Below are 21,553 nucleotides of genomic sequence, written 5' to 3'. Positions count from 1 at the left end.
TACAATATTTAAAATAAAGAACAAGTAAATTTCAATCAACAAACTGACTAGTATTTCAATGGGAACTATGCTCCTCTCACTGACCACCAATGAAAGAGGTGCCCCTTCCGGAAGTGCGGCAGGGGGCCGGATAAATGTCCTCAGGGGGCCGCATGTGGCCCGCGGGCCGTAGTTTGGGGAGCCTTGGTCTATACCGTGATCCTAAACGGACAGCCAGGTTTTACAAAGCACGGCCTCTTCTACTCCTGCAGATGCTGACCACCTCACAATGCTCTGTCCTAGGCTCACAGTCTGTCTCCTCCCAGGATCTGCCACGGGGCAGCCCTGCACAACGGAGTTCCGGGATCTTTGGTGTGGGCACAGTGATGTTGGATATATATTCTTTTCCATGATAGGAGGAAACAGAGAAAACAACACTTTCTTTTATTTGGTTTGTCTGCCTTTTCAAATTGTATGCTGCGTAAAAGAACAGTCACGGAGCAGGGCGGGGGCGGGCGGCGCCAGCTCACGTGTAGCCCACCAGGCGCGGGGTGCTGGGGAAGGTCTTGCGCATGCCCATGCACTTCTTGTCGATGCAGAGGGTGTTGGCCTTGATGGCCAGCTCGTGCTCCAGCCGGCACTTGGTCATGACCAGCAGCTGCAGCGTTTCCTGCGTCTCCCGCAGCCTCAGCTTGAGGGTCTGCAGCGAGTCGTTGATGGTGAACACCTCGTTCACGAGCCTGGAGCGAGAGCGGAAGACAAGGCGCAGGTCACTCAGTGTTCAACACAGGCGCACCTACTATGTGCCGGGAACTGCGCCAGGTGCTGGGAGACTGTGGGAAGCCAGGCAGGCCGGGCTCAGCCATCAGGGAAGGTGGGTGGAACAGGCTGGGAAGTAAATGCAGAACAGAGTTACCAAGGGTGAAAGTAGAGAGGGAGAAACAAGCAGGATGTCCAGGAAAATAATCTGGCTTCTGCTCAGCAGATCAAACGTACACCTACTATGACCCCAGCAATTACACTCCGAGTGTGTCCCAGCGGGAACTGAAAACAGACACTCCAACACTCGTACACGGATGTTCATAGCAGCACCAGTCACAAGAGTCAAAGGGGAAGACAACCGAAATGTCCATCCACAGATGAATGGATAAACAAAAGGTGACCAGCCATACAATGGGATATTATCCAGCCATAAAGAGGAATGAAGCACAATACATGTGACAACATGCATGGACCGTGAAGACGTTATGCTCTGTAAAGAAACCAGTCGTAAAAGGTTGTGTGTTGTATGTTTCTATTTATATGAAATGTCCAGAATAGGCGAATCCACAGAGACAGTGTAGATTAGTGGTTGCCAGGGGCTGGAGGGAGGAGGATAGAGAGTGACGACTAACGGGCCCCTCTGGTTGGGGGAGGGACAGCAAAACTGTGCCCAGGACCTGAGGACATGCTGTTGGAAGGACTTGAGCCGATGTCAGGGTGAGCTGCACCATGGCAAGCCCGAGCTAGAGAGGTGACAGAAGCAGGCGCCCTTCTCTCCTTGGGGACCTAGACCAGCGCTGCCCAACGGAACTTTCCGCAGAGACGGGAATGCTGTTTTGTGCTATCCGACTCAGCAGCCCCTAGCCACTGGCTACTGACACTTGAAATGTGTAGTTCATGTGAATACGGAACTGACTTAATTTTTTTTTATTATTATTATTTTTTTTTTAGCAAGAGAAGGGAGGTACAGACGGACAGACAGGCTAGAAGGGAGAGAGATCAGAGGCTGATGCTTCTTCACTGCAGCATCTTAGTTGTTCATTGATTGCTTTCTCAAATGTGCCTTGACCGGGGGTGTCTCCAGCAGAGTGAGTGATCCCTTGATCAAACCGGAGACCTTGGGCTCAAGCCAGCGACCATGGGGTCATGTCTATGATTCCACGCTCAACCTGGCAATCCCACGCTCAAGCTGGTGACCTCAGCGTTTCAAACCTGGGTCCTCGGCATCCAAGTCCGATGCTCTATCCACTGTGCCATCACCTGGTCAGCCTTGAATTTTATTTTAATTAATTTAAATTCAAATTAAATTGGGCATCATTCTGGGGACATGCAGATGGGAACAGAGCTATTAGAGAGGGCCAGGAGAAGAGCGGCCACCTGTAGGAGGACGAGGAGAAAGCAGGCGGGGGGGCAGGTGAGGGGGGATGTGGGGCAAGGGAGATAATGCAGATGGGGCACATCGGCTGCTGGGGAAGGCAGACCGCCTGAGTCCTGTCATCTGCTCAGCTTCCAACACACTGTGCACACACACTCACCTACTACATGTACATACACATAGCATGCAGCCTGACCAGACGGTGGCACAGTGGATAGAGCATCAGACTGGGATGCAGAGGACCCAGGTTTGAGACCCCGAGGTCGCCAGCTTGAGCATGGGCTCATCTGGTTTGAGCAAAAAGCTCACCAGCTTGGACCCAAGGTCGCTGGCTCCAGCAAGGGGTTACTCGGTCTGCTGAAGGCCCGCGGTCAAGGCACGTATGAGAAAGCAATCAATGAACAACTAAGGTGTTGCAACGCACAATGAAAAACTAATGATTGATGCTTCTCATTTCTCTCCATTCCTGTCTGTCTGTCCCTGTCTATCCCTCTCTCTGACTCACTCTCTGTCTCTGTAAAAAACAACAACAACAAAAAAACACATAGCATGCACACATACACACACACAAATACATACTACAACACAAACACGGAAATACACAGACACACACAACACACCACATACTGCCTGGCGCCCCTGACCAAACAGAGCCCAGTCCCACTCTGCATCTACTCCTCTCGGGCACAGCTGGTGGGTGAGGAGGCAGGGAGCCTGTCCAGGAGCAGTAGGTCCTCCAGGACAACATCTGGTCACTCCCCTAAAGCCCTGTTCTGTGTAAGCCCCCTGGGGTGGACAAATGGGTTATCAGAGCCGTCTGCCCCTGGAGGGGCTGGAACCCAACCTGAGCCACTCAGAAGCAAGAACCAGGGGGAGGAAGGGTCAGGAGAGCCTCCCCGAACCCTTCACCCGGGACCTGGACCCCTTGCAGCCCAGCAGGGTGAGACCCTGGCCACACTGCACCCACTTCCAGGGGTGAAAATCTTCCAGGCCAGCAGCAGGCTGAGGAGCAGGTAGCCAGGCCTTCACGTTCAAAGCCGGGGGTCACTTTCCCACACACCCAGCTGTGCTTGCTAAGTGGTTATCTCAGTCACTAACTGGGGCCGTGCAACATCATCGCAGGGAACCACCAGCTTTTTCTCTCGGAGCGTTTTCCCTCCCTTCTTTAGCTCAGTCTCTTCTCCACGTCTAGCTCCAGAGGGCAGCCACTGAGTCGTGGGGGAATGTGTTATGCAGCAATAGAGAACTTATGTGGCGCCCCCTGCAGGGAGGAAACAGCAGCCGGGCCTGCCCCGGCTGCACAGCACATCACGGGACAATAACCCCTGCCGGTGCTCCTGGCTTGCCGGGCCATCATCTCACCCCTGTGAGAGCCTCCACCCGTATGCTGTGCTGAGGGCCTTGTCAACAGAAGCAGCCCTTCCTTAGCTAAGCAGGAAGCTATTCCAAAGGCTCACAGGTGAGCACTTTCCAAAGACAGTGATGGAAAATGTGTGAGAAGGTGTGAGCTGGGCACCTCTTTCACAGGATCCTGGATGGAGAAAAGGTAAAGCAACCAAGGGCCTGGGAGAGTGCCTCTCCTCAGCTTTCAGGGTTAGCTGGGGCGTGCCCAGAACACAGCAGGGCTATAGCACCACCTCTGGTGTAGGCAGTTGAGAAGGCTTCAGTGCAGAAGGTCCAGCCTTCCCATTGATGGGAGGTTATCAAGGGGACCCCCAGAGCTCCAGAGCCCCACCCAGTGCCCTGCTGAGAAGCCTGACTGGTGGAGGGTCCCTTTTTCAAACCCAGGTTTTCTGGGAGTTCCCCCTCCCCCTCCCAGCCTCCACCACTCACTTGAACTGTGGGGTGTCCCTGCACAGCTCCATGCTGGGGCGCCGGGTCCTGCACTCCAGCCTCGTCTCTGCCACCTTCAGCGGGCACTCCTTGGCCATGATGGACCTTTCCAGCAGCATGATGGTGTCCTCTGCCTGAAAGATCTCCTGCAGCGTCTGTGGGGAACAGGTCGGGGGTCATGGAGGGAGCGTGAGGTCGACTGGCTCAGCATCCACTCGGGTGCTTAAATGACTCCTCCCCAACCTGAGGGGCAGGGGCCTCGCTCTTCCTAAGACAATCCTGGGAGGGTAACTTCAGCACCTCTCATTACGCAGGCCACTGTGACCCTGGGGAGGGGCTGGTGCCAAGGTTGGCATTCTTTTTTTTTATTATTATTCATTTTAGAGAGGAGAGAGAGGGAGTCAGAGGGGGAGAGAGAGAGAGAGAGAGAGAGAGAGGGAGAGAGAGAGAGACGGGGGAAAAGCTGGAAGCATCAACTCCCATATGTGCCTTGACCAGGCAAGCCCAGGGTTTCGAACCGGTGACCTCAGCATTTCCAGGTCGACGCTTTATCCACTGTGCCACCACAGGTCAGGCTTCTTTTCTATCTCCAACATCCACTGCAGTGAGCCCGTTAACGTTCAGTGGGAGGCATTTATGATTAACATGGATAACCCCAAAATAATAGCAAATTTCTAAATCCACTTCAATCAGAATTAATCTAGGTTGTCCTATATCTTTCTACAATCCAGAGTTTATCTTCCTAATAACTAGGTCAGTAGATAAACTAGAAAGAAAGGAGGGGAGAAGGAAAGGAAAAAGGGGGGAGAGAGATTCAAAGTTTTCTATTTTCTGTAGAAATATTTTCCCCAATTTAATATCACCGTTGTGCCCTACAACTGACCAAAATACGGACCCCAGGAAGGAACAGGAGGGAGCCAGCTAGGGACTGGAAACATTCGAAATCTTGATCAAGGTCAGGGGTAGTCAACCTTTTTATACCTACCGCCCACTTCTGTATCTCTGTTAGTAGTAAAATTTTCTAACCGCCCACCGGTTCCACAGTAATGGTGATTTATAAAGTAGGAAAGTAACTTGACTTTATAAAATTTATAAAGCAGAGTTACAGTAAGTTAAAGCATATAATAATAATTACTTACCAAGTACTTTATGTCAGATTTTCGCTAAGTTTGGCAGAATAAATCTTTATAAAACAACTTACTATAGTTAAATATTTTTATTTATACTTTGGTTGCTCCGCTACCTCCCACCATGAAAGCTGGAACACCCACTAGTGGGCGGTAGGGACCAGGTTGACTACCACTGGTCTAGGTGAAGGTTACACAGGTGTAAACACAGGCAAAAAAAAACAAAAAAAAAACAAAAAAAAAACATCAAAATTCATCAAGCGTTTTTTATACTTTATTGTATGATTGTTATACCACAATAGCAAAGTAAAACTATAATCAGGAAAAGGTTAATAACAAGAAAAGAATGGCAAAATGTTAGTATTCACATTGGGAACATGGGAATCTTTTATATGAGTCACTGTACTTCTATGTGTTTAAGATTTTCCATAATAAAAAGTAAAAGAATGAGAGAATAAATGAAGAACGCAGCAGAGTCTTTTTACCAGAAGGAACCTGATCTTGCACTTAGCCAACCTTAAGCAGACCCAGAATTGACGTCACCTTACTGTGACTGAAATACCCCTTCTCCTCCCACTGTCACCGGCAGCCTTGGATCTATGAACAGTTCTAATTTTCTTGCTCCTCTGCTTGGAGAAGGCTCTTTGTGGGTGGGCTGTGCCAACACCCCCTCCCAGACTTGGCAGGGCCCAGTGGCGAGGTTACATGTGCTCTGTTCCTGACAAGCCTAGAAGAGGTTCCTGCCGCAGCGCCCCAACACCCTCCCCTCCGCGGTCCGCTGGCCTGTTCCCCCCACTGGCATGTACGCTCCGAGAAGTCAGGGGCTTTGTTTCGCCCATCCCATATCCTGATCACCAGGAACAGTGTGCTTGGTGCAGACTGAGGGCTGCCAGGTAAAACACAGGATGCCCAGTTCAATGTGAATTTCAGATGACAATAAAGCCTTTTTTAGTGTATGTCTCAACCACTGCGTGATGTGAAATTCAAGTTTCACTGGGTAACCTGCATTTTTTTTTTTTTTTTTGGTAAATATGGCAACTCTATTCATAGTAGGAGCTCAATAAACATTCGTTGAATGAATGAATGAATGACAGACAGTGGGATCTGGAAGTCTAGATTTTTAGGTAGCTCCCCAATGGTCCCTATGCATGCTAAGGTTTGGGAACAGCATGGCCTAAAATTTACATGGTCCTGTCTATCTCAGATTTCAATATCAGGGGAAACTGCTTGCACGTGAACATGCCAACGCTCCTGAACTGGGTGGGGACTGCGAGTTTAAGACCCAATCCCCGCCTTCAAGGACGGGGGTTGTTTTTTCCTTTATTCGTCGGTTATGAAATATGCACAAATCATAACAAGTACTAGGATGACTATTTTAGGTAGGTTGGGCTCATAGTTTATGGGCACCAAGAAATTGCTTAAAAGAATTTTTTCCAAAGAATTAAAATCCTGGCTTTCCTATTAGCATAAGAAAAAAGCCTAGAAAGAGAACATTTCGTTACTTCAAGAGGACTTGTAAAAGGATGCCCGTTTCCTATCGGGCTGAGACAGGGGCAGCAGAGTTATGGGAGGGCAGGGGGTCTGCTCTGCCTCCTTCAAAGGCCACCGAGGAGGAAGGCTGGCCCCTTCTCGGGTCCTCCGTGAGCCATGCAGAACCAGAGCAATGCTGACCACAGGCTGGTTAAACATTATCCTATGACAGAGTTCTCGCCCTGCACGTGAGCAGGGAGCAGGCACGTAAACACTCCAGTGGGGAACACCTCTCTTAAAAACCCTCGAGAATTTCTTCAGAAACCTGCCCTTTGGAAAGGGAGGGTGTCGAAGTTATGCAAAGATCAGGAAGGGTCACTCAGCCTCGCACAGGAGAAAATCAAGGTGTCCATAGCTGAGAAATGCTTCTTGGCATCACCTTGCCTAGTGCGGAAAACAGCCCCTCACTCCACCATTGAGATGTCCCTGGTTGGGGTGGGGGAGGGCAATGGCCCAGGTGGGGGGAAGGGGACATTACTGAGAGTTTAGCTGCTGGTGGCATCCTGTCAGCCCTGCCCCGGCCCAGGCCCACTGAGGGCAGCTGCCAGTAATGGCTGCTGCTAGGGAAGCCTTCAGGTGCCACAGCCAGTGCCCTGAGGCTGCCCTTATCTTGGTTTCTTTTTTTTTTTTTTTTTTGTATTTTTTTTTTGTATTTTTTTTTTTGGTATTTTTTTTTTCTGAAGCTGGAAACGGGGAGAGACAGTCAGACAGACTCCCACATGCGCCCGACCAGGATCCACCCGGCACGCCCACCAGGGGCGACGCTCTGCCCACCAGGGGGCGATGCTCTGCCCCTCCAGGGTGTCGCTCTGCCGAGACCAGAACCACTCTAGCGCCTGGGGCAGAGGCCAAGGAGCCATCCCCAGTGCCCGGGCCATCTTTGCTCCAATGGAGCCTTGGCTGCGGGAAGGGAAGAGAGAGACAGAGAGGAAGGGGGGGTGGGGGGTGGAGAAGCAAATGGGCGCTTCTCCTATGTGCCCTGGCCGGGAATCGAACCTGGGTCCCCTGCACGCCAGGCTGATGCTCTACCGCTGAGCCAACCGGCCAGGGCCTTATCTTGGTTTCTTTTGTTTGCTCTCTGTGCCCCCCGACCCCCACCCCACCCCAGCTGCCAGCTCCAGGCTTGGCCAGCCGCACAGGGCCTGCAGCTTTACGGAAGGCCTGTCTCTTGAGTTCAGGAAAACACTGACAGTCATTCCTGTGCTCAGTCATTTCTTCATCCACTCATTCATTCACGTATGGATCCACTGATTCTCTCATCGACTCGACAAACGCCCGCTGAGCACCTACTAAGTGCCGAGCACTACTCTAGGCAGAAGACATCACCGTGAACAGAACAGACAGAAAACCCTGCCCGCGTGAAGCTCACCTTTATGCAGTAAACATTTATTATTCACCAAGTACCACCACAGTTTTGACAGTGCTTTCTTCAGCGTCACAGAAGTTCAAATTCCTTCCACCCCCTCTCTGTTAAACACGTGTATTGGATGCCTTTAGTGTGCAGGACATTGTCGGGGGACCTGGCCACATACGAGGCACCCGGCACAGGTTCATTTCAGTTCTCCAGGAACTCCACGTGAGCACAGCGCAGGGACAGGGACAGGGACAGGGCAGCAATGCAATGAGTAGGAGCTCCTGGAGCACTGGATTTACCAATTATATACTTTCAAACCTGCTGGGCACTCCCAGACGGAACTCCAGAGCGGTGCCGGCCTCTGCAACACGTGCTCGCCTTCCCTGACAGACCAAGAAAAGCCACGGAATCGAGAGGCTCCTGCAGCCCGCAGGTGCCAGCGGCATGCTAGCCAGTTTGTTTGCTCTGCTTCCATGGGGGGGGGGGGGGAGGGGGCATCTTTCCATAGGGCAAGCACCATTGGCTTTCCATGTATGGAAGGGATGTAAATACATTTTGAGTAAATCTATAAGTGGCTCAATTTAAACAGAAATATAAAGTAAAGGACAGCCAGGTGGCAAAATGGATGTGGCAAAATCGGGAACGTGGCCCAGGAGTGAGTGAATCTGGGCAACCTCATGTCACACGGCGTACCCGGGAGTATCTTCAGGTCCTCGGATACAGCCGGTGAGAGAACCGAGAAGGAGCCACCCTGAAGCCCCTGGCCGCCCTCTCCTCCTCAGGGCTGGCACCTGGCAGTGTGTGATGTGAGGTGGGGGGGGGGGGGCTAGAACCAACTGCTGCTGCTTTCTCCCTGCTACCCCGCCCTGTCTCCCCCCACTGGCATTTCTTGAGCAGGCCTGCCTCTGGATTCTCCAGAACACTAGGGGCTTTCCAGAATAGGCTGCTCTAGACCCAATCAATGACTCACTTCCAAGGCCAATCAGCACAGATGTATGTGTGCTCAACCAAAAAATTTCCTTGTAACCTCTTGTCCAGCCTCTGTCCCGCACAGCCAGGCTCCTCTTCATGAGAAGGGAGAAAGAAGCCACAGGCACATACTGTCCTGGGGTCAGCCCCGCTGCCCAACCCAGTCCTGCCAGGTGGTGTGCCTCCAGAAGTCCCAGGTGTGGTGATTCAGCCTCCAGCATTTGAGGGATGCAACCCCCAAGGGCCAGGAGGCAGAGATGGACTGGCCTGGCCAGGGGCAGGGGCTGCAGACAGAGCAGCCCTGACCTGCACTCTCAGGAGGAAGCTAAGGATTTGCTTGGTGTCAACACAGACTCCAAGTGCCAGCCTGGTGCACTGAGCTCTGAGCTCCAGGTCAGCCTGGTACTTGGACCTCAAATTCCATGATGTTCCCAGGGAGAAGAACACATCCCTGGGTACATAGCGGAAGGCATCTTCATTCAGAGGCACTTGGGAATGTAAATTTTAATTGACCAAGCAGTAGGCGTTCAACGAACACTTGCTCCCTGACTATTCTGTTAAGACAAGAGTACAGATGTTGTTGACATTAGACTGTCTGGATCTATCCAAATTCCAGACTCTGCATATCTGAGCTGGGTGACCTTGGGCAAGTGCCCGAAGCTCTCTGAGCTTTTCCAGCGAAACATTAAAATAGGGGTCACAATTGTCATTCCCACTCTGGAGAGTGGAGATGAGGCGACCGGCGGTGCCAGGCCTGGGAGAAGGAGCGCTTGGAAATCTCAGCGTGTAAACCCCTCCGCTGCAGGGACGCAGCAGGAGACACGGGCCCTCCTTTGTATCACACTCAGAGCAGCGGTGTGGCGGCCCGAGACCGAAAGCGAGTGTGCGCACGTTTCTCCCACAAACACTCCCTGGGAAGTGCCACAAGGAAGTCATATGCCCTTTCCCCTTCTACCTTCCCTTGACCCGTGTGTGATCCCCCTCCTTCCTCCCGCTCTCCCCCTGCCCCTCAGTCCCTGAGCTCTGAGGGGCTGCCCCAGAAACCCCCGCTCTCCGTGGTCCCCAGGGAAATTAACTTTTCTGTTCCCACAAAGCTAGAGAACTCGGGTAAGAGGCTCTTTGGGGCAGCGCCCAGCCCCGCTCACCCGAGCAGCTGGGCGGGGCTGCTGGGGGATTGGCCCAAGGGGTCACCCCATGGGAGGGGTCACCCCAGGGGAGGAGTCTCCGCAGCCTTGGCAGGCAGGCACCGAGCTGGGAAGAGGTGGTGGGAGTGGAGTTCCCATCTTACTCCGCTCCCTCTCCAGGCCTTAGCTCCGTGCTCTGCCCACTGCAGCTGCCTGCCAGTCAAGACTGTGAGACTGGGGAGGAGGAGTCCTACGCCCCCCATTTGCCGCACTTGAGGGCGGGGGGGGGGGGGGGGGGGGGTACAGAGCCGGTCACTTCAGCTGACTGAGTCCCTCTATAGTCTCACAGCTCTAAATTCAAATTCCAGTTCCTGCTGCTGTCCGCTGAGGGACCTTGAACAGGTCTCTTAACCTCTCTGTGCCTCATGCAATCGTTCAATCGTGAACTCAACTTCTACTGAGCCCCTTCACTCAGTGGCCTCTCACTCAGTGGCCCCTTCTGCTGGCCAGACATTATGAGGGGCACCTATTCTGTTGTCTGTTAAGCCAGCATAATAACAATTCACACAGTGTTGCTGTGAGAATTAAACGAGCTAATGTGTGTAACATGCTTAGTCCGGTGCCTGGCATATGCCAGGGGATTGTCCTGCATCCTATGCCAGCCCCCATCCTGTAATGTTTACTCTGTTAGGAGATTTTTCCTTTAGGATCATTGGTCTTTTTTTTTTTTTTTTTTTTTTTTAATGTAAGATATAGGAAACTCAGATTCGTTTGACAGAATTTGTCTTTGCAGGCAACTTAAACTCCCTCAGACCTCCGGTCCCGCACTCAGGCTTAACCTCCATCAACCCACTCATCTGGGTGTAAGGGGTCAAGGCAGGGGTCACCAGTGCAATGGAGGAGGAACAGCCCTCGTATGGTGGGCCACCCCCTACCCCTAACCCAAGTCCTTTGCTAACCAGTCCCCCTCCAGGTAGGTTCCCAGCCACAGGGGCCTCCACACAGGTGCCTTGGAAATCAGGAGAACAGGCTTCCCCTCCAAGCCCTAACACAAACCAGCTGTGGAACTCACAGCTCCACTCAGTGGTTCTAGGCTGCGGGGGGCTCTGATTTCCTTATCCAGAAAATGGGGCTCAAGGCCTGCGCTTCCTCTCTGGCTGGGGTGCCACAGGTGCTCCTGCGTGGGGTTAAGTGTTCTGTACCTGCTCCCATCCATCATCAATCTGTCATGCACACCCGGAGTCTCATTCTCAGGGATCAGCCTGAGGCCCATCAGCTGAAGGTAAGGCTGTGTGGTGTGTGCGCGTGCGCATGCGTGTGCAGTTGTGTGGGAGTCCAAGTCACCCCCTTCCAGATGGCTGCAGTCCCAATACACAGCCTTCTAGAGCATCGTGAAGATGTGCTACACAGTGGACAAAACTTTCTGTAAAGGTCTGGGTTGTAGGTATTTTAGGTTTTATGAGCCACATGGTCTCACAACTATTCAATTTGTGGTGCAAAAGCAGCCACAGACAATAAATAAATGTATGGGGGGGGTGTCTGTGTTCCAATAAAACTTTATTGACAGAGCAGGTGGGGGGGCCGTTTGGCCCAGGGACAGTAGTTTGAAACTCCTACTGTAGCCCATCATGAGGGAGCAGTCCATGTCATACAAAGCTGCACCTTGCTACTCAGAGTGTGGCCAACAAGACCGACATTGCAGGAGTCTGAGCTCTTGTAAGCAACGCAGACTCCCACCTGACCAGGCGGTGGCGCAGTGGATAGAGCATCAGACTGGGATGCAGAGGACCCAGGTTCAAGACCCAGAGGTCTCCAGCTTGAGCATGTGCTCATCTGGTTTGAGCAAAAGCTCACCAGCTTGAACCCAAGGTTGCTGGCTCCAGCAAGGGGTTACACGGTCAAGGCACATATGAGAAAGCAATCAATGAACAACTAAGGTGTTGCAACACGCAATGAAAAACTAATGATTGATGCTTCCCATCTCTCTCCATTCCTGTCTGTCTGTCCCTGTCTATCCCTCTCTCTGACTCACTCTCTGTCTCTGTAAAAAAAAAAAAAGAAAAGAAAAGAAACACAGACTCCCGGGCCCCACCCCAGCCTGACTTACCAACAGAATCTGTGTTTTAACAGATATGGAATAGTGATCTTTAAGGCGGAAAAGGACTTGCTTCGATTTGTAGTTTGAGGCAGATTTCTCTGGCTGTTGTTGGGAGCATGGACAGAGGGGACAGGTGGAGGCAGGAGGGCCACACTGAAGCAGGTGGAGAGATGCCGAGGAACAAGGTCACAGGGTACACAACAGGCAAAATGAGGAGCACGAGTCGCCCACAGACGAGCCATGTCAGCAGAGTCAGAGTTCACAGATGTCAGCCAGCCCGCCCCTGACTCAGGAGGAGCCTCCCGGAAGAAAGGCTTGGGAGCTGCCAGCCTTTCAATACCACGTTTGAACACCAGCCCTACACGGCAGAGCCTGTGGCCTTGGTAAGTCACCAGACTTCGTCGGGCCTCAGTTTCCCCATCTGTGTAATGGAGATAGTAACAGTACCTACTGCAGAGGGTGACTGCGAGGATTGATTTAGGTACCTGGGTTTAGCACTGGCCAGCACACAGAGGTCTGGGTTCCTCAGCCTCAGCACTTTCCATCTGTCCGTCCATCCATCTATCCATCCATCCACGTATCTATATATAAATATTTACTACCTTTTCTCCTTTTCCTTCTTTCCTTCCTTCCTTCCTTCCTTCCTTCCTTCCTTCCTTCCTTCCTTCCTTCCTTCCCCTTCCTTCTTTCCTTCCTTCCTTCTTTCCTTCCTTCTTTCCTTCCTTCCTTCCTTCCTTCCTTCCTTCCTTCCTTCCTTCCTTCCTTCCTTCCAATCAAACCTTAATGAGAGGGGACCAGGGCTTCTCAACCTTGGCACTAGTGACATTTCGGGCCAGGTCATTCTCTGCTGTGGGGCCAGCCCACGCACTGTAGGATGTTTAGCAGCATCCTGGACTCTATACAAAAGATGCTGGTAATACCCCAGCAATAACATCTCTAGGCATTGTCAAATGTCCCCTGGGGTGCAAATTGTCCAGTTTGAGAACCAATGTTACTTTTATATTGTCATTATTAGGCTGCGCTGGTGGGAGTGTGTGTGTGGGGGGGGGTGTTCACATTAACTTACATCATGAACTCTGAAGCAAGACACCTAGATTCAAATCCTGGCTTTGCCATTTATTATTTAGCTGGGGCAGGGGCAGGGGGTATGCTTGAGGCAAATCACTTGTCCTCGATTTCCTTGTCTGTAGAATGGGGTTAATAATGATCCCTTCTTCATAGGGTTGTAGGAGGGGAAGATGAGTTAATGAAAGAAAAGCACTTAGGACCCTGGCTGCACATAGTATGGTCAGTATGTGTTTTGTGGTAATGGGGAATTTTTGTCATCTTTCTCTTTCCATATGCAGAGGGTGGCAAACTAAACCGTGACCATCCAGCGTCAGCCCTTGTTGGAGACCGGCTGAGGGCAAACCCCAGCCCCACGAGGGGAAAGGATGAGGTCTGCTCTGAAAATGGTCTCTGGCCACGTCCAGGGTGTGTAAGGCAATTGCCAGGTTCGCCTCGGATATAACCAAGCTTGGCTCAGCAGAAATGCACTGATATTCCTGGCGGGAAGAGAAATCCACCCAAAAAAGCCTTTGAAAGGGGGACGTGTTTGGCTGGGTTGTTTGCCATGTAAAACTATCTGCCTGCGTCTTGTCTTGTGACAGCAGAGAAAGTCTCTAAGGCCAGGAAATTGTTTTTGATGTGGAGGGAAAAAATGGGTTTAGCAGCTCCAGCCGGCTTTCGGTCTCTGGATGCTTTGTGCAACCTTGCAAATTTATTGTTTTCCAAATTGCATGAAGCCAAGGAGTTTCCAAGGAGATGCCTGGCTCAGCGCAGCTTCCCCGGCTCAGGAAGCGAGAAAGCAGCTTGGAATCCTTTTTCTGGTCAAATAGTGGAAGGTTTTCAAGTGCAACCAAGCCCAGGAGCAAGGAGAACGAGGAGAGGAGTGCTCCAGAGGGACCCCACCTGAAATTCAGAATGGGAAGGCTCCGGGGCAGGATGTCCCAAAGCCGGCACTCTTGCTGTTTTGGGCCACACTCTCTTTGGGGTCTGTCCTGTGCCTTGTAGTGTTAGCTGCATCCCTGGCCTCTGCCCACTGTCTGTTACTAGCACATTACCCCACCAGCACCTCTTGCGTTGCAACAACTACAATGTCTCAGACATTGGCAAATGCCCCGGAGGAGTAAATCACCCTGGAGCACAAGGTGTTGCAGAAGGACTGCTCACAGCTGTTTCTGTCCAGAGGTGGCCAGCTGCCTTTAGACAATGCCAGGCCAATACAAATCTCAGCTGCAGAGAGGCCAGCTGGGGTCAGGGGTCCTGAAAGTCCTGGAGGGGGTTGGAAATGGGGAGGGTCTCCGTGCTAGAAGAGAGACGATACTTATGTGAGAGTCTATGAAAAATCCATGGGAATCCACTATCGGGCCTTGCAGGGTCTCCTTCTTAACACGTCACAATTTTTAATTGTGTCTCTAGCTATTTTTTAAAACCAGTTTCTGTCACTAGGACATAAGCCCCCTGAGGGCAGAGACTCTTGTCCCATTTATGTTGTATCCCCAGTCCCTAACTCAAAGTCACTACACAGGATGCACTAAGCACATATCTGCTTCAGGGATGGGGGAAGAAATTAACAAGTATCTATTGCATGCCTCCACCTGGGAGACACACCTGGAGGGCTAGTTAAAATTCAGATGTCTGGGCCCCAGAGTTTCTGATTCAGAAGGTCTGGAGTGAGGTCTGAGAATTTGCATTTCTAACAAGTTCCCAGGGAACGCTGCTGAGCTTGGGAGCCACTGGTCTGAACCCCGAACCTCAGGCTCTTACTCTTGGTGGGAAGGCTGGGTGCCCAGGCCACACCCCAACCAATGAAATCAGAATCCCTAGAGCTGGGACCCGGGCATCTGGGTGACCCCAGCGTGCAGCCACGCTCCAGACCTGCTCAGCTTTACCCTCTCATCAATCCTCATAGCTGGGAGGAGTAGTCCTTCTTATAGACTAAGAAACTGAGGTTCAGATCTTTCCCAAGATCCCTTATTAGCTGGACCAAAATTCAACCCTGGTCTTTGATTGCAGACACCATGTTCTTTCAGTCACTTTGCTTGCTCCTCCCCTTCAGCAGGTCATCAATGTTTAGACCTAATATTCATTGAGCACGTATGAGGTGACTGTGGCTGCTGTCCTCCTCTGACAACTATTTGCTTATCTATTACTCCCATTTGAAAGCGGGGAAACTGAGGTGCGGGGGAGGGGCACATAGCCAGGAAGTGCTAGAGCCAGAGTTGAACCCCGCCGTCTGCACTGCACTTGGGGCTCACGTTCCGGGGATAAAGGATGTCGAGGGGAAGGGGAATCTGGACCAGGGTGAGGTCAGCACGTGCGGAAGCCGGGAGTGTAGGCAAGGCTGGGCCGCAGGTCCCAAGCAGGCAAGCAGCCGAGGACCCAAGGCAGACAAGTCACAACTCGGAAGAAGTTAGAAGACTGCTGGGACATACTATACTCACGAGATGCCCAGGAAACCCTCTGCCTCATCCAGGCTACACCTTATATTTTTTGGTCTCAGCAGTAACTAATTCCAATGATTGCCCGCCCAGGGTGCCCAGACAAAATATATGATTGGCTAATATCAACTGTGGAGTGCAGTGGAAAGAGGGAATAGTTTCCTTGAGTATCGGTGGCATTCACAAAATGGGCTCAAGACAGCCTCATTTGTACTGCCCTCCGCCCGACCTGTGCCATGCTGACCTTCACTCATTCTCCCACCCCCGTCCCGTCTGGTCCCTCCAGCTCCCTGCACTTGCCAGCGACCTTGTCAGCTCTAGGCCTGGCCCCGCCCCCTGATTCCAGCAGCTCCTCTCCCATTTGGCGGAGTGTTGCTGTGGACAGATGCTGGTGATGCTCCCCTCACCTGGCTCTCACGGACCCCCTTATGCCGGGTGTCCCCAGGCCCATGTTGCCCAGGCACAATGATGAAACCTGAGCCCGTGTGACCCTGGAGAGCCTTTGATTCTTCTTGGTACTCAGGTGGCTATCAGGCTAAGAGACCTACCACATGTGGCCCTGAGGCTTTTCCTGAGAGCGAACTTGTCAAACCCACATACTGTCTATACACTTATTGAATATTTTTCTTTAAGTTAACTCCTTCAATGGTGTTTGAAATGGAATGTTTATATGGAAGTGGAAAGCTAGTATCCCTTGCCATTAATAGAGAGCCCCGTAACAGTTGAGGAAATAGAAAAAAGAAAGTTAATTCTAACTAGGTCCTGTTGCCTTTGAAAGGATCAGCGCCTGCCGGAGGCTCGATGCTGGCTGTTATGATACAAAGGGAGACTGCAAATGAGAGAGGGGCTCCCACAAACTGGATCAGCAGTCTTGCTCCTGGACACTCTCAGAAGGAATGCTCCTGAAAAGAACTTTCCCACCGAGAGGCAGCGGTGAGTAAGGCCGGCCCCTGCCCTTCCTCCCCAGACTGCCCGTGGGGGCCAAGGGCTTCACTTCCCCGGGGCCGAGACAGTTTTAGAACCGAGCCAGTCAGTAGCTTGGCTGCAGCACCAGCGGCGCTGGAAGGGATCCGGCTGCTTGCAAAGCACAATAGCATTTCCCACTCCACAATGGGTTCCAGACCCCTTTGGACAAACAGAGCGGCTGGCAGCAGGCACCGGGGCCTCTGATGGCTAAGCTGGCTGGCTGCAGGCCCTCACCCCTCAGACACCGCGCCTTCCTGCCCTGGTATTGCCTCCCAGGCAAGGGGTGGTTCTGCTGGTGCTAATGACCACCTGGGAGTCAAACCCCCACTGTCAGAGCGAAGCCTTTCAAGGTTCAACCCACAGCCCCTCCCCCCGTGCTCTGTTAAACTCTTTCCACGCCTGGCCGCTCTCATGCATCTGCTTCCCTGCATCCCCTCTGATGCACAGAGCAGGCTGTGCCCAGGTACAGCGGGCTGGACCCGGGCGAGTGAGGCCAGGTCGTGATGGCCACTATGGGACTGAGGCAAACGAGGGGCCGGGTCCTGTCCGAAGAGGTGCAGTGGCCACTCACCTCCTTCCTGCTGTTCCCCTGTAGGAAAGGAGGCTCCGAGTTGCTAGAGCTACCGATTTCTCAAGAGATTCTGGCATTCTGTGCACAAATGTTCATAGCAGCCCCGAACTGGAATGTCCATCAGCAGGTGATTGGATAAACAAATGGTGATATATGGGCGCCAGACATACTAGGGTGTACATACAATGCAACATCCATACAATACCTACTCCTTAGCCATAAAAAATAATACACTAGGAACCTCAATTATGCTGAGTGAAAGACATTGAACTAAAAAAAGAAAGTGCATAGGATATCCCTCCCTTTATATAAAATTCTAGGAAACGCAAACTAACCTACAGTGACAGCAACGAGTGGCTGGGTGGGACTCAGGCGGGGAGGGCAGGAGGGAGCGATGACAAAAAGGCACAAGGAACCCTTTCCTTTGTTCCCTGCCTTGATTGAGGGGCTGACCGCGTGGCAAAAGAAATGGTAAAACTCCTCAAACTGTACACTTGAAATACATGCATCTAATTATGTGTCAAGCAGAAATAAAGCTGTTAAGAGGAAAATGTGAGAGTCAAATAAGATGTGGACTACTTGTGTTTATCCTGATTCAAACCCTCCGTCAACACTCGCTTGGGATTCGCTGTGCCCCATGCTCTACGGCTGCAAAGGTGAGCGGTGCTGAGAAATTCTCCTGACGACAGTGGTGCAGGCTGGCCTGGCCACCGTGAAGATGGTGAGCCACAAACAGGGGCAGGTGTTAGCCAGACAGAGCCTGCGCCTGCCCTCTCCGGCTAAATGCTCAAGGCTTTCTGAAGAATCTAAAGAAATCGAACTTTTTTTTTCTCTGTAAATCCAGCTGGCCTACTCCAGGACCGAATGCCCTCTTTACTAGCTGCCCGCTAATCAGCTGGCCGCATCCAATGCAAACAGAGCCCTTAGGAGATCAGAGCAATGATCCAGGCCAGAGGTGGTGGAGGCCCAGGTCTGGGGGTAAGCAGAGGAGGGCGTGAGACGGGATGACAGTCTGCAAGGAGAACCAATCAGGTGTGCTGATGGAGTGGATGTGCGGTGGCAGATAGACGGACTCCAAGGTTTGAGACTGAGCACCTGGAAGCATCTGGAAGCTGGAGCCACCACCAGTGGAGGATGTGGGAAGTTGGAAGCTGGCTCCTCCTGTTTCCCGTCTCTGACTGCAAGAGAACCTACAGCCGGTGTGGGAGTGAGCTGTGGAGGGGAAGCAGCGAAACCCGACCTATCTGATGCTCTGACAATCTGATCAAAGCTGTGCTTCTGGCTTGTCCTGATCCCTCAGCTAATAATGCCATTTGTGCCAACCCCGTTAACAACCAAGATGGGAAAGTGACATTTGACTCAAGGGCACACATTGCAGAGGGGTGGCAGGCAGCCCAGAGGGTGCCCGCACAAGTTGGGGTCCGTGTAAGCTGGTCTGACCCCGTGCAGGGGAAACGACGGGGCTTGGCCTGGAAGCTTGGAAGCAAAATGCTATTAAGAGAAAACCTCCTTTGGGATTGGATGACACAGGCTTGCCTTTTGGAAATGATTTGGTTCTCCTAATATTCTGAGTCTGGAAGAGGGGAAGAAAGAGGGAATAGGAGGGAGAGGGAGGGAGAGAAGGGAAGGAGACAGCTGCTTACCCAGATGTTTATCAAAGCCAAAGCACTCTACACCCTACACTCCCGCTACGTCCTACCACCCAGCTCATAATGCAGGTTCTCAGGCCAACCCGACGTGCTGGATCAGAATCTGCATGTTGGTGCAGTCCCCAGTTGATACTGGTGAGTTCCACATGCACACTGATACTGGAGACACACGGGCCTCCACTGCTGTTCTCTATGTGTCAGACTTTCCCCTGCCATCCCCACAGTTTTTGCTGCAGCTCCTCACACCATGTGTAACATGATTAACAATCTTTTCTGCAAATCAATTCATTTAAAAAAAAAATCTTAAATGTGTTTATTTAAAGATAACACTTTCTACCACCATCATCACTGAAAAGTCAGCATCACTTGCCGTCAGTGGAAGTCACCATAACAATGCAGGAGAGAAGATGAAAGTAAAACCAGGCTGCTTCAGCTCTGGCTGGACCTGCTGCCTGCCCACAGCGCTCGGCCTGAGGGCCACACTGTTCAAAGAGAGATCAGCCCCTGTTCGAGCGGAGATCCAGCACCCGATCAAGACCTTCCTCTTGATTCCCCTTGACATCATCACAAAGATGGAAAGAGAACTGAAGAAGGAATAACTTTCTCGCCGTGTGATTCAATTATCTTAATCCTGCGTCCATGTCACACACCTGCTACTATCTCCCAGGCCAGGGTCAGGTTCCTACAACTTTAAAATAAGCGCTATTCTATCGCAGTGTCCCTGCCCCCGTACTTCTTCCCCATCTTTTCCCGTACTTAGAGTCTTCCTCCTAAAAGGCACATGCAGGCCCTCGCCGGCTGACTCAGTAGATAGAGCATCAAGCCTGGCGTATGAATGTCCTGGGTTCGATTCCCAGTCAGGGCATACAGGAGAAATGACCATCTGCTGCCCCAGGCACTGAGAATAGCTTGTCGATCCGAGTGTCAGCCTTGGGTGCTGAAAATAGTTTGGTTGATTCCAGCATTAGCCATCAGCCCCAGACAGAGGTTGCTAGGTGGATCCCAGTGGTGGCACATGAGGGAGTCTGTCCCACTATCTCCCCTCCTCTCACTTAAAAATAAGAAAAGGTACATTCAGCTTGGTAATTCGATGCAGGTGGGAACTTATCTGGAGCTTATCCCCCAGGACCCTGGCTCTCAGGAGGGATCCATTCGCAAAGGCAGCAGCCCACCTGGTGGTCATCAACTGCTTTAGCCCAGAGAAGTCACCAGCTTCTCTTTTAGCAATGGTCAATATGACCGAAAGATACCCCAAATTCCCAAAGTGCAAAGACAAAGAGTACAAGGATGAGCACTGAGAACAAGTTACAAGGTTTGAGGTGTGGCCTTGGGGATGGAACCCCAGAATTGTGGCAAACAGTGTAGACGGTCTACACATCCCCAAACCCCTGGATGGATGTCTGCAGGGATGCTGTGTAAACCTGTTCTTTCAAAGTGGATTTCCATGACCACTTGGGCAATAATTTAATTGCTTTGCAGCACAGGTGACGATGGGGGCCTAGAATTTCCAGAAATGCCTCTCGCCAAGGGGAATCAGGCCAAGCTCACCAATTCGCAGTTTAAATTTTAAAGGGAGCATTTCAAATCCTCAGCTGAAGCAAACTGCTGAAAGATGATATGGTTGCTATGTATTTATCTTTATTACATCAACTCCTTTTTATATTATCTTAGGAAGACGTTGTGTGAGAGTCACCAACCAGAAGACAAGTCCCCTTGTTTCACAGGTGAGCCACCAGGACCCACCAAAGGAGCCTTCCCAAGTTATCCCCAGGCCTCAGACTTTGTGTCAGAAACATGACATGTATTTTACCCACTAAATGAAATGCTCATTAATAGAAAATGATTGCAGCCTGGCCTGCTAGAGCACTGACTTGGAACGCTGAGGTTGCTGGTTCAAAACCCTGGGTTTGCCCGGTCAAGGCCCACAGGACAAACGACAAGCAAGCAATGCACAACGAAAGGGAAGAAACTATGAGTTGATACTTTTCGCTCCCTGCCCCTCCTCTCTCTGTAAAATCGATCAATAAAATCTTTAAAAAAAAAAAAAAAAAAAAGGAAAGAAAACACTTGCAAAACAGCCAAAAAATGGAATCAATCGAAGTGTCTATCAGTGGATGAATAAGTACACAAAATGTGGTCTATACAGTCAACCGACTATGATTCATCCTTACAAAAAGGGAATTCAGACACAGAGGAAACTTGAAGACATTGTACTAAGTGACAAAAGTCCATCACAAAAGGACAAATACTGTATGATTCCACTAAGTACCTAGAGTCATAAAACTCATTGAGACAGGAAGTAGAATGCTGGTTGCCAGGGGTGAGGGAAGAGGAATGGGACTTACTGTTTAAAAGGCGTGAAGTGTGGGCCCTGGCCGGTTGGCTCAGTGGTAGAGCGTCGGCCTGGCATGCAGGAGTCCTGGGTTCGATTCCCGGCCAGGGCACACAAGAGAAGCGCCCATCTGCTTCTCCACCCCTCCCCCTCTCCTTCCTCTCTGTCTCTCTCTTCCCCTCCCGCAGCGAGGCTCCACTGGAGCAAAGATGGCTCGGGCACTAGGGATGGCTCCTTGGCCTCTGCCCCAGGCGCTAGAGTGGCTCTGGTTGCAACGGAGCGACACCCCGGAGGGGCAGAGCATCGCCCCCTGGTGGGTAGAGTGTCGCCCCCTGGTGGGCGTGCCAGGTGGATCCCGGTCGGGTGCATGCGGGAGTCTGTCTGACTGTCTCTCCCCGTTTC

The 21,553-nt window shown here is 51.6% G+C and overlaps 1 protein-coding gene across 1 annotated transcript in view; it reads right to left on the bottom strand.

Annotated features, from left to right (window-relative positions):
- Positions 1–505: 505 nt before the first annotated feature.
- Positions 506–21,553, bottom strand: part of TEKT5 (tektin 5) — a 35,758-nt gene continuing 14,710 nt past the window's right edge. Inside the window, exons 6-7 of the mRNA XM_066379974.1 lie at positions 3,950–4,104; positions 506–719 (exon numbers count right to left, since the gene is read on the bottom strand). Coding sequence (XP_066236071.1) covers positions 506–719; positions 3,950–4,104 — 369 coding nt within the window. The remainder of the gene's footprint in view (positions 720–3,949; positions 4,105–21,553) is intronic.

The sequence above is a fragment of the Saccopteryx leptura genome, chromosome 4 (genome assembly GCF_036850995.1).
Source record: "Saccopteryx leptura isolate mSacLep1 chromosome 4, mSacLep1_pri_phased_curated, whole genome shotgun sequence".
Lineage (NCBI taxonomy): Eukaryota > Metazoa > Chordata > Mammalia > Chiroptera > Emballonuridae > Saccopteryx > Saccopteryx leptura.
Note: the sequence above shows the minus strand (reverse complement) of the source record. Positions and strands in the feature narration are given on the sequence as shown.